Source organism: Myotis myotis, unplaced genomic scaffold (assembly GCF_014108235.1).
Source record: "Myotis myotis isolate mMyoMyo1 unplaced genomic scaffold, mMyoMyo1.p scaffold_m19_p_10, whole genome shotgun sequence".
In the NCBI taxonomy this organism is placed as follows: Eukaryota; Metazoa; Chordata; class Mammalia; order Chiroptera; family Vespertilionidae; genus Myotis; species Myotis myotis.
In genome coordinates this window covers 11,855,312-11,867,973 of record NW_023416314.1, presented here as the reverse complement: position 1 = coordinate 11,867,973, position 12,662 = coordinate 11,855,312, and the positions used below count along the sequence as shown (strand labels likewise).

The 12,662-nt window shown below is 44.1% G+C and overlaps 1 protein-coding gene across 2 annotated transcripts in view; it reads right to left on the bottom strand.

Annotated features, from left to right (window-relative positions):
- CUL5 (cullin 5) overlaps nucleotides 1-12,440 on the bottom strand; it is a 101,396-nt gene extending 88,956 nt beyond the window's left edge. The window contains exon 1 of one of the 2 annotated variants that reach the window (XR_004970313.1): nucleotides 11,958-12,440. Coding sequence is in view for 1 of the 2 variants with exons in the window: in XM_036324483.1 (XP_036180376.1) it covers nucleotides 11,958-11,981 (24 nt within the window). In the remaining variant the exon portion in view is untranslated. The remainder of the gene's footprint in view (nucleotides 1-11,957) is intronic. The other variant, XM_036324483.1, reaches the window with a different exon arrangement.
- Between the last annotated feature and the right edge of the window lie 222 nt (nucleotides 12,441-12,662).

The following is a 12,662-nucleotide window of genomic DNA, read 5'->3' as shown; positions in this document are numbered from 1 at the left end:
GCTTTTACTATATAGAATAGAGGCCTGGTACATGGGTGGGGTGGCTGGTTTGCCCTGAAGGGTGTCCTGGATCAGGGTGGGGGTCCCCACTGGGGTGCCTGGCCAGCCTGGGTGAGGGGATGATAGCTGTTTGCAGCTGGTCACACACCCTTCAGGGTGGGGGTCCCCACTGGGGTGCCTGACCAGTCTGGATGAGGGGCTGAGGGCTGTTTTCAGGCTGGCGGGTGACTAAAGATCCCAACCACTCCTTTTTTTCTTTTCTTTTTTATTCTGGGCCAGCTTTAGCTCGGAGGCTTGGCTCCAGCTCTTAGGGCTCCGCTGCTAAAAGCAGGTTTCTGGCCTTTGTTTACCTTCTGTATTTGAAACAATGTTGCGATCCTGCTGGCTGAAGTCCGGCTGACTAAAGCAGGTTTCTGGGGTTTTGTTTAGCTTCTATATTTGTAACATAGTTGCTTAGAGTTGCAGCTCAGAGGCCTGCAGCGGCAGGCGGGGAACGTTGGAGTCCTCTGTCACTGAAGCAAGCAAGCCTCATGTTCGCTTTAAGCTGCCTGGCTGCCGGCCGCCATCTTGGCTGGCAGTTAATTTGCATATCTCGCTGATTAGCCAATGGGAAGGGTAGCGGTTGTATGCTAATTGCCATGCTTCTCTTTTATTAGATAGGATATGTGTGAAATGTTCAGAAAGGTAGTTGACATAAAGAAACATACAGTGTTGGCTATTATTATAATACTAGAGGCCCGTTACCCAAAGAGATTCGTGCAATAGGCCTTCCCTTCCCCTGGCTGCCGGCACCGGTTTTCCTTCGGCACCCAGGACCCAGGCCTTCGCTCTGGATGGAGCCTTCAGTCTTCACTCCGCCAGTTCACCCCTACGTATGCAAATTAACTGCTATCTTTGTTGGGTTATTTGCATACTCTCCTGATTGGCTGGTGAGCGTAGTGGAGGGACGGTTAATTTACATGTTTGTCTATTATTAGGTAAGATTAGAACTTCCACTGCTTCTGCTTCAATAAAAACAAGATTTGGTGATAATGAGATGTGGGACTGAGAGAAAGAATGTTGAAAATAACTCAACACAAGCAATATTAAGGCCTTAAGCTCTCAAATGATTAGTGTATAGTCCCCTTCATCACTTGTACTCCCCAGTGCTTTTTACTTAACACATTGCAGACAGATCATGAGAATTCTCACTTCATATTACACAGTGTTTTACGAAGTATCATACTTTAAAAAGATATTAGCTTGCAAGAACATGTAATAAATAACTTCAAAATGCAATGGGTATTTAATTTTAAAGCATGTCTTTAACATTTAAGTAAAACTTTTTTTGTACTCATTCAATAGAAACTTATCTGGCCACTGGGTAAAGTTAGCAATAAAATTACTGGTCCACAATGTGTTAATATCACCTTCATAGGGCTGAGGGGGAAAAACCAGTGTCAATTTTCTCAGAAACAATTAAGGAGAGAGGATGAAAATAGTAAGAAAAAAAAATGATGAAAGAAAAACATGTGAACGAAAGTTCAGTTCCCTTTACCTGCTCTAATCAGCATTAAAAAACCAGGATGTCTTAATATAAAATGTTGCTTGCACAGACTCAAATAAAATATATTCAGCTTTATCTGAAAAGTATTACCTAATGAAAGAATAGTTAAAAACATCACAGTTGCAGGTTCAAGCCCTGGTCAGGACACATACACATAACAGCAAATTGATGTCTGTCTGTCTTTCTATCTGCCCTGACCACCAGGGGGCAGATACTCCAACCGGTAGGTTAGCTTGCTGCTGGGGTCCGGCTGATTGGGACTGAGTGAGACGTGCCGGACATGCCCTGGAGCCCTCCCGCGGTCCCTCCCTGGCTGGCTAACCTCCTGCATCCCTCCCCAGCCCCAATCATGCACCAGTGGGGTCCCTTGTCCTGGCCTGTGACCTCTCACAATCTGGGATCCCTCGGGGGATGTTGGAGAGCCGGTTTCGGCCCCATGGCAGAACGACCAGTCGCTATGACGTGCACTGACCACCAGGAGACAATCGCTCAATGCAGGAGCTGCCCCCTCGTGGTCAGTGCACTCCCAGAGGGGGAGCACCACTCAGCCAGAAGCCAGGCTCCACAGCAGCACTAAGGATATCCAACTGACAGCTTAAGCCCACTCCTCCCAGGAGCGGGCCTAAGCCATCAGTCGGACATCCCTCAAAAGCTCCCAGACTGGTAAAGGGTGCAGGCTGGGCTGAGTGACTCCCTCTACCTGCCGAGTGCACAAATTTCGTGCACCGGGCCTCAAGTCAATAAATAAGAAAAGACAAGAAAAAGACAGATTGACAGTAAAGTCCCACAATCACTTCTCTGAAGCCATGGTTATTTAAAAAGCAACAAAACAACTGGCCCTGGTCAGTGTTTCTCAATGGTTAGAATGTCGGCCTGTGCACCGAAGGGTTTGCAGGTTCGATCCCAGCTAGGGCATACACAAGAAGCAACCAATGAATGCATTAATAAGTGGAATAACAAGTTGATATTCCTTCTCTCTCTCTCTCCCTCCTTCCCTTTCTCTCTCTCTCTCCTCTCTCTCAAATCAATAGATTAAAAAAATTTAAAAACAAAACAAAACCAAAAGCCCAGGCAGGGTAGTTCAGTTGGTTAGAGCGACCTCCCAATACACCAAGGTTGTGGGTTCCATCCCTGGTCAGGGCACATACAAGGAACAGCAAACTGATGTTTCCTTCTCTTTCTCTCCCTTCCTCTCTCTCTCTAAAAATCAATAAATAAGAAAAAAATAAATAAAACAGATTGACAGTAAAGTCTCACAATCTCTTAGTTGTAGCCACTGTTGTTTAAAAGCAAACAACAAACAAACAAGACATGCATTAGGAATAAGTTACAGAAAAAGTTTAACTTTTTATAATGTGTTTGGAGTGTGGGGAGGTGTTATAGGCCAGTAATGAAAGATGCAATATGGATCTTTCTAGAATAGACTACTACTTAAAAAAATCTGCACACCTCCCATCAAAATTCAAGAATGCTTTTTCAAATAACGAGTTAATTTACAATTCTACTTTATTCAGTCCCAAGAAGTAGATATACAATTGCTTATGTGGAGAACTTGATACCATGTTAAAAAATAGGAATGCTTAAATAAATACATACAAATTAACAAAAACACTGGTTTGTAAAATTTTTTTAAAAAATATTATTATAGATTTCAGAGAGGGAAGAAGCGGGGAGAGAGATGGAAACATCAATGATGAGAGAGAATCATTGATCAGCTGCCTCCTGCACGTCCCCCACTGGGGATCGAGCCCACAACCCGGGCATGTGCTCCCTGACCGGGAATAGAACCATGACCTCCTGGGTCATAGGTCGACACTCAATCACTGAGCTACGACTGCTGGGCTAAAATGTTTTAAAAGTAACATTATCATTTTTTAATGACTCACTTACTTTGAAACAAATATTGACCTATTGGTTTGCCTGAAAATGTCCAGAAATTCCTAGATAATATACAGAACAAAACATACCCCATCAATTAGTAGGAGCAATATTACTACAATATTTTACAATGATGTCAACTGTTGCTTTTAAGAGAAAAAAAAGAATGAAGTTATTGTCCTGGTCGATGGCTCAGATGGTTGGAGCACTGTCCCATATATCAAAAGGTCATGGGTTCGATTCCAAGTCAGGGCACATACCTAGGTTTCAGGTTCGATCAGGTTGGGGCCCGTATGGGAAGCAACCTGTCAATATCTATCTCAAATAAATAAAAACATACACATATCCTTGGGTGAGGATAAAAAACAGTAGTTATTATTGCTGTACATCATCATGCTACATCTTCTTCATGACAAAAGTGCAAGGAGAGTTACGGTGAAAGGACAAGTTGAAGGCAAGACAAGAAATAATAATATCTATAGCAATTATTTTCTGTCCTTTGTATTTTTTCATGCCCATAACATTTTGACTACAATACAAGGAGTTTAGTTGTTTTAAGATCTGTATTTGTTCTCTCTTTGAAGTTTCTAATCTATTGACTACAGATTATATCCAATGATGGCATTCTAATAACTTACAAAAGGAATCCAATTTGTATATTTTAAGTCTCTCAAATAAATTATGAGGTTCGCTATTTGAATGTGTGGGTTCCCATATTGTCTATGAGCCACTAGTGCTCCCAGTTATGTGATTTTAAAACCACATTTGCAATCCCCATTAACCAAAAGAACCACAAACTACAGTATACATTTGAATACTGGCAATTCTATGTTCCAGCCACACACCCTTTTAAAGGTGTTCCTCAGCCCAGACATCGTGGCCCAGTGGTTGAGCGTCAACCTATGAATCAGGAGGTCATAGTTCAATTCCCAGTCAGGGCACATGCCTGGGTTGCGGGCTTGATCCCCAGTGTGGGGCTTGCAGGAGGCAGCCAATCAATGATTCTCTCTCATCACCGATGTTTCTATCTCGCTCTTCCTCTCCCTTCCTCCCTGAAATCAATAAAAATGCATTTAAGAAATGGTTTTCCTCAAATATGCCAAGCTCACCACTGCACCTCAAGACCTCTGCCTAACATGCAGATCATTCAGGGCTCAGGATCAATGTCACCTCAGAGAGGGCTTCCCAAACCAATCCAAGAAAAATGCTCTCTGTCTTTTCTGCATATCCAGAGCCAAGGTCATGAGCTGGTAGAAGAGTTGCTTTGATTTTGCTATGAGACTGACATTTTGATTCAGACTAAAGAGTACTTTTTAAGAAGACCAGAAAGCTATGGGATCTGACTAAAATGTGTTCTAAGCAAGGAAGGAAAATTCAATGGAACATAGTTGAAAGTGATATTTAGGGTAAAAAATAAAATTATTTTCTGCTGTAAATAAGTAAAATAGTGCCCCATCTTCTGAACACTCTTGATTATATTGTTTTCAACACAGCCCTCATTGCTACAAAATCTACCCAATGTGTTACTTACTTCTTTAACTTGTCTGTCACATAGTACTGAGCACAGAGTCGATGCTCAGGTATTAGTGGAATGAACAAACCCCCGTTATACAGATCAAATATCCTCAATATTACCTGTATGTACTCCATGTATTATGACCAATGTTTTAAACTGAGCTGTAACTTGGTTTGTTTACAAAGCCTATCAGGCACCAGTTCTGCTTTATCTACTATACTGAGGCAAGAGGCAGATGGCTTTCTGTGACACAGCTGAGTTCACCAGTCTCCTAGCAAAACACCTAAGAAGAAACATGTCTTTGTCTTTCCTATCCTTCTCTGTCCACCAGATAGAAGCCTAGTGTCCTCTTGATGCCTTCATGAGTCTAAAATGCTCTTCTAATTCATGAAATGACTGATCTCTCAAAGTTTATCTGGAACTGTGACTTCCTGTTAGTAGCTTTAATGAACATACATCACTTCTAGATTATGGTAACTATTCACTCACTTATTTTCTCATACCATGAAAAATTTTCACACATTTATCACACAGGTTTACAGTATGTGATTTGATCCATTATTCCCACTCTACCCATAATCAACATACACCTGAGTTTGTTTTCTCCCTAGGCTGTGAGTGTCAAATGTAACCATGTCTCCAGGACAAGACACTGGAGTGAGAAGGCAGCCCAAGGATCACATCACTCTTAGATGCCCATTCAAGAGGGTAATTTCCATTAACCCAATGAAACCCGACAAGTAAGGTTCTAAATAAAGGAGGCTCTTATCTATGTTTAAGTAGACATTAAAAAGAAAGTTCCAGTTGTGTATCTTAACTACATTCATTGACAACATTCAAATCTTGGTATCACATCCATATTCCTGGCCAAGCATGTTCCTGACTCAATGCCTTCGCATTGGCTGTTCTGTTCCTTCCACCTGAAACTCCTCTCCCAAATATGCACTTGGCTGTTCCCTTGCTTCATTCAGATCTCGCTTCACTGATCTCCTTACAGGCCTTCCCTGATCATCCTATCAAAAATAATACCTATCATTCTCTATCCTTTACCCTGATTATTTTTCTTCAGAACATTTATCACAACCTAACCTTTTAGTATACACTATTTGCTTATATGTTTATTGCCTCTCTTCCCCACAAAAATGTAAGTTACATTAAGGGTAAGTATTTGTCTACCTAGATAGCCACTGTCTAGTTGGAATTAGAAAATGCTTGTTGAAATGACTTTATTTTCCACAGACTTAAAGACTCCTGTTTGGTTTCAATGAACATGGTTTCATTAGCACCAATGCCCTTCAATCATGGCCACCCCACAAATCAGATTCTGAATACACACATAAGAGAAGTAATGATGAGTAACAGGATTTACATGTGTCAGCCAAGAAGAGATTGAGGGCCTAACAATGTATCTGATCACGTATTTTTCATTATTCATTCTCTATGGAACTTTATTTCAACTCCCTAGTCCAGCATTAAAGACCTTTCACAATCTAACCCTCACTTTCCTTTGCATTCCTGTCTCTCACTGTTTCCCATATTCTGGGTTACTGTACTGCAAAGATTTCAGGAGGACCATTCATACAGAATGCAACGCAGCATGCAGTCCTGCTACAAGGTAGCCATACTGATCTAGTCTCCATTCCTGCCAAATTTTCTGCTAATCACCACCTACAAACAGTCTACCCATTCTTCAAAATCCAGCTCCAATGTTTTCTCCATAAAACTTTCCTTGATCATCCACCAGAAAGGATCTCAGTCTGTGAGGGATCTTACAGCGCACAGTAACACTCTTGAAGTTTCTGCCTTAGAGCAAATCATTAGTATTTTTAAATCTTTTTTAGTATATGGTAAATTCCCAAATAGGCTGGGCATTGTTTACACATCTTTGTTATCCTTCATGATACCTTGCACACATATCTGATAAAATTATTTTAGCCCTGGCTAGTGTGGCTCAGTTGGCTGAGCGTCATTCCACGCACCAAAAGGTGGCAGTTTGATTCCCGGTCAGGGCACAGGCCCTGGTTGCAGGCTCAATCCCTGGTGGGGCACGTGCAGGAGGCAGCCAATTGGTGTTTCTCTCACATCGATGTTTCTCTCTCTTTCTCTCCTTCTCCCTTCCTCTCTCTCTAAAGACAATAAAAAACATATTTTAAAAAATTATTTTAATAATGAGTAAATTCTACACAACTCTGAATCGCTCCTTTGCAGAAGATGGTTAAGGCATCAACAAAAATTAATGAAGTCCTGGCACTAAAGGGGCTTACAATCCAGAAAGAGAGATATGTAAACAGATCCTGTAACTAATACTCAAGGCATAATGTAAGTGCTAGAAGAGGCTGATGCAGGCCTACGGTTGTGCAAAGTAGGCAACAATTAATTGCAAATGAAAGCACTAAAAGAAAGGAGGTATTTTGGCTAAGTCTTAATGAATAAATAAGATTTTAATAGGCAAACACTGAGGGGAGGGGGGATTCTTGATAAAAGAAACATCAAACATAAAGAGTCTTAAAGGCTCTAGTATGCTAGTGAACCAAAAATAACCAGCCAGGTAGACAGAGAGAGAGAAAGAGGGAGAAATGTGAACATGAATGTGTTATTATGGAGAAGACCCAGTTGGAAGGGTATCTAAGAGTTTGAACCACCAAAGGTATCCGAGCAGGAAAGTTAAATGGTTAGTACTGGTTAGTTTTGGACTAGAGCTCACAACAGAGTTAAGAGATAAAAATCGTGAAATCATGGGAGTTATGACTGCCCCCTCCCCCCCCCAAAAAAAGAAAGTACAATAATAGAAAAGGGCTAAAGATTAAATATTGAGAAATAATTACATTGGGGAGGAGAGAAGAAGAGGGAAGTCAGTGAAAAACACAAAGTGATTTGAAAGAGAGGAGATCAAGAAGAGAATGTCACAGAAACCAAAAGGGAAGCAGATGTAGTAATCAACAATATCCGGAAAGAGGACGAATGTCTGAGAAGGATCTTACTTGGCAGTGAGGAGGCTGCTGGACCCCTTAAGACTAATAGCTTCAGTATAACTGTGTGAGGGTAGGAAGAGAGCCAAGTCACAGCAAGTTAAGAGAAAAGGGGAAGAATTACAAAGCAGCAAGTGGGGGCTGCTTTTCTAAGAACTCTGACAGTGAATGGAAAGAGAAAAAAGAACACAAGTTTGAGGACAAAAAGAGCACAGGGTAAGCTTCTATGAGTAGTTACATGAACTTTTTTTATTTCCAAAGAATAAAGGAGATTGAAACACAATATCAGGAGACATGTTGCCAGGTCGTAGGGGTGAAATGAAGGCAGAACAAGTGGAAGAGGGCAAAATAGAAGGTGCCTTGGAAAAGAGAACATAGGGAAAACCAGAAAATTTTGTGGTATTGACCAAGGAAGTTAAAGGCACTCCAAATAGCTTGATAAAATAATGTGCCAAGAATTAAATGGGGTGATGCTCAGCAAAATAAGATTTAAACAATTGCTATTCGGAAAAGGATACTCAATTGGAAATGAAGAAAATAGGCACCAAGGACCTAGATGGTAACTGCAAAAATAAAGGAACAAGCAGCATTAAACGTTAAAACAAAATTTTCAAGTAGTAATATTAAAGTTATAAACTCCCCAAGCAACTGATAATCGAATGTCAAAATGTACAACGCAAATCTTGTATTATCCAAAAGATTTCCAAAATCCAGCAACAACCTACTTCTTTTAAATTAAAAAAAAATTTTTTTAATTGATTTTAGAGAGAGGAAGAGGAGGGAAGGAGAGAAAGAGAAACAGTGATGTGAGAAAAACATAGATGGGTTACCTCCTGCATGTTCCCCCAAACCCAGATCAAACCCGCCATCTCGTTATGTGCCCTGACGGGGAAACGAACCTGTCACCTTTTTGGTGTATGGGAGACACTCCAACCAACCAAGCCACATTGGCCAGGGCAATAGTCCACTTTCTTTAAATAAAGAATACAATTGTTATTACAATCAAAATCCAATATTTAAAATAAGTAGGTGATTTTTATTGCAAGTTTCATATCAAAGTTTTGAATCAGTCATAACATATTAACTATCCTTCTGAAGTCTGTCATCCACAAATTCAATAAACTTAATCCAAGTTACTGATAAACAGAAAGAGGACATTTTCCTCAAGTCGGACACTAAAGGCCTCCCTTCAGGGTTGATGACAGCTTAGTGGTCACCAGTCTGTAAGTACAGTTATTTAACTGATAATGAATCAAATTCTAACCGAATTCTTATCCAGCTCACATATCTCCATTTCGACCACAGGACATGCTAATTCTGTCAAATGTGCTCTAGTGAAGCTCTGGCTGGATGGCTCAGTTAGTTGGAGCGTCATCCCACACACCAGAAGTTGTCCGATTGGATTCCCGGTCAGGCACATACCCAGGTTTTGTGAATGGCAGGCAACCGATCGATGTTTCTCCCTCTCTTTCCCCCTTCCTCTCTCTAAAATCAATAAAACGCTTGCTCGCGCGCACGCTCTCTCTGGTGAAATCTAATTGCACAATGTGTAAACATTTTTCTAATGAACCAGTCTATTAATTGTGTCAGAAAAAGGAAATGAGGTGAATCTGGCCATACCCTAGCCAGCCCTATCTTTATTCAAGGTACCACCAGCCTGGAATTTAAATGATCCTATGAATTATGTTATGGACCCTCGTCCTGGTCCTTGGCTCCAGCCTCCCGGGCTTCCCTTTAAATACGTAAACTTTTGAAGAAAAAAAAAAAAGTATACTTTTGGTGATACAGATAAAAGAATTAAATGTCTCTTTATAGTGTCCTTTATATTATGTTAGTGGAACGTATTTAAAACCACACACTACTAAAAATAATATTTAGAAATTATTTTTCCCTCCGTTCAACATTTCATAAAACAATTTTATTGAAAAGATCCCAGTGAATCTTTGGCATCTGTGTTCATGTTCACTAGAGCGAGTCATTAGCAGTGTTCCAAAACACTGTTTCTTTCCTCTTATTTATAAAAGTTGTTGGAGTCACAGAACTTTTGAATCCTTGTTATCTTTTTAACCTAAACACAAAGTACTCGTGTTCTGTACCTTCAGACAGTTCCTTCACTCGGCAGGTGTATGCTGTAGGTGTAGACTCATCATCTCTACAAGGTAAGGACTTACTCGTGTTGACTGAACCAGCTTCAGATTTAGTATATCTCCTCCAGTCAGTCCTTGGCAAGGCTTTGAATGGGGGCAAATATAGCAACTCGTTCTTTTCCGAGAGAGGGTTCTTTGGGGGAAAAGACCTTGTTGTATATGTGCAAGCAATCAAGTCAGGAATTCACAAAGAATCAGGAACCCAATCGTTTCCTGGAGACGTTTCAATTAATGACGAGATAGCACTTCTTAGTATATTGCATGTGGGTGCACTAACAGTCCTCTTTAGAAGGCAAACAAGTGTTCTTTCTGAACTAATATATTAGGACTTTGCTATACTGTTCTAAGAGCTGAATAGGACGGGTTACTCAATGCCCATGAATTGTTTTTCTTAGAGGAACAGCCCAGAGTAGCAATTCTAGTGATTTCTGTGTATTGCATACTCAATTGCCAGTCACTGTTTTAAGCATTTTACACTCATTCAACTCAACCTTCACGGTATTTAACAGGTGCTATTAATAGTCCCATTCTACGGATGAATAACCCGGCAGAGAGGTCAGGAAACTTCCCTAAGGTCAAACAGCTTCCGAAGCAGCCCACACTGTCCGGCTCTAGACCCCTCCTCCCTTTCATTTAAAAGAACACACATTGCCTCTTAGGTTAGTAGAAATAGGTCCACCTTTAGGGTCAGTCCCACCTACCGGGCAGTCAGTAAGGCCTGCGAGGGGTGTCAGGATAGCTAACCCATTTTCCACCCAGCTGTTTCCTATATCCACCTACACGTCCGACGATGACCTGGGCGAGGAGCCCACCTTTGCACCGAGGCTCCCCGAGCTCATCGCACCCCCATTTATTTCGGTGTCAGTGGTTCTCAACCTTCCTAATGCCCCGACCCTTTAATACGGTTCCTCATGTTGTGGTGACCCCCAATTTCATTGTTACAAATTGAACATCATTAAAGCATAGTGATGAATCACAGAAACGGTATGTAATGATGTGTGTGTTTTCCGATGGTCTTATAGGCGACCCCTGTGAAAGGGTCGTTCGACCCCCCCCCCCCCAAAGGGGTCGCGACCCACAGGTTGAGAACCGCTGGGAGACTTTCCAGGCACAAGGCTCCTCCTGGGAACACACGCACAGGACAGACAGACTCGAGGGGCCCCGACGTCTTCTTCCTCCTCCTCCTCCCAACGCGGTCACCGGCGACAGAGAACCTGCCCCTCTGGGCCTAGCTCGCCTTGGCTCTCCCAGATACAGAAAACTTAACTTTTAAGCCGTTTTCTTTGACAAAGGTAACGCTTCTAGGCTAAGCCCTACAACGAGGCAGCATTGCCTCGGTCCTCATCTGCAATGGGTTGGGGTGCAGTTTCCGAAGGAAAAGGGGTAGCCCGGGCGCGGAAGAACCGGGGGCCGATCGCGGGCGAGGACAGCGTGCAGCCGGGGGTGGGGTAGGGTGGAAGCACCGCCGTCCGACACGGAATCCGGGCGGAGGACGAGGACAGAAACGGAGACCCACGTTGGGCAGCGTTTCCTCGGATTTTCCTCGTATGCACCTTACACCCTCGTTTCAGAAGGAACGGAGACCCCAAGAGTAGCAACTGCCTGGCCGGTCGGGGCACATGCACTTCCTTTCATCTCCCGCCCGAGGCCACAGCGGGTCCCCCCGTCAGCCCGCAGCCCGGCCTCCCGCACACCGGTCAACGCGCCGGAGGGACACCCGGAGCCTCTCGACCCCAAGGCCGGAGACCCGCGGCCCGGTCCGGGCCCCGGCCGCAGCCTCCCGGGCTTCCCTCCCGTGAGACACCGCCCACATTTCCCCTCCGGAACCTGAACCGAGCCTCTCCCGAAAAGCTGGACCCAGCGGTCACCGAGTGGAAGCCAAGCGGGACGGAGGGTCTTACCTTTAACAGATTAGACGTCGCCATGTTCCTTCAACTTCGAGTCTCGCGAGACGGCGCGCGACTTCGTGGCGCTCGGGACCAGGCCGCAGCCGGAGGCCGCGGTGCCCACGGGGCCGACGGGCCCAGCGGGCCGCACCGGGTGCGGCGGGAGCGGGCGGCCTGCCGCCGCGCGGACCTCGTCCCAAGTCCCTGGAGCGTTCTCACTGTCTCCCCTACATGGTCACCGCAGCTGCCCCACACGGAAGAGCTCATGCAAACGCTCAGGGAGGCCGCTCCGGCGAACAGGGAGAAGGTAACGGGAGCCGACCTGAACTGGAAGAGGAAGCATCGGCTCCACGAGCTTCCCCACACCTTCGGGTTAGCCTTTGTGGCTGCACCCGCGGCGGCCACCGGCTCCGAACTTAGCTGGGCTTAGGCCCGGCAGCTCGGGTTCCTCGGCCGCATCACGTGACGCGGCGGGCGGGGGCGGGGGCGCGCTCGGGAGCGAGCGTGGGAGCCTGGAAGCCTAGGTGGGCCCGGCGGCGGCGAAGGGGCGGGAGCGCGCCCTCTGCTGGCGGGACCGCACATCTTCCCTCATCCCGCGCCCCACATCCCGAGGTACCTGATCCCGAATGAAATGCTTTTAACAGCTGTTTTCAACATGAACTGGCACGTAGAAGCCGCCCAGTAGATATTTGTGGAATGAATATATGAGTGGATGAATGC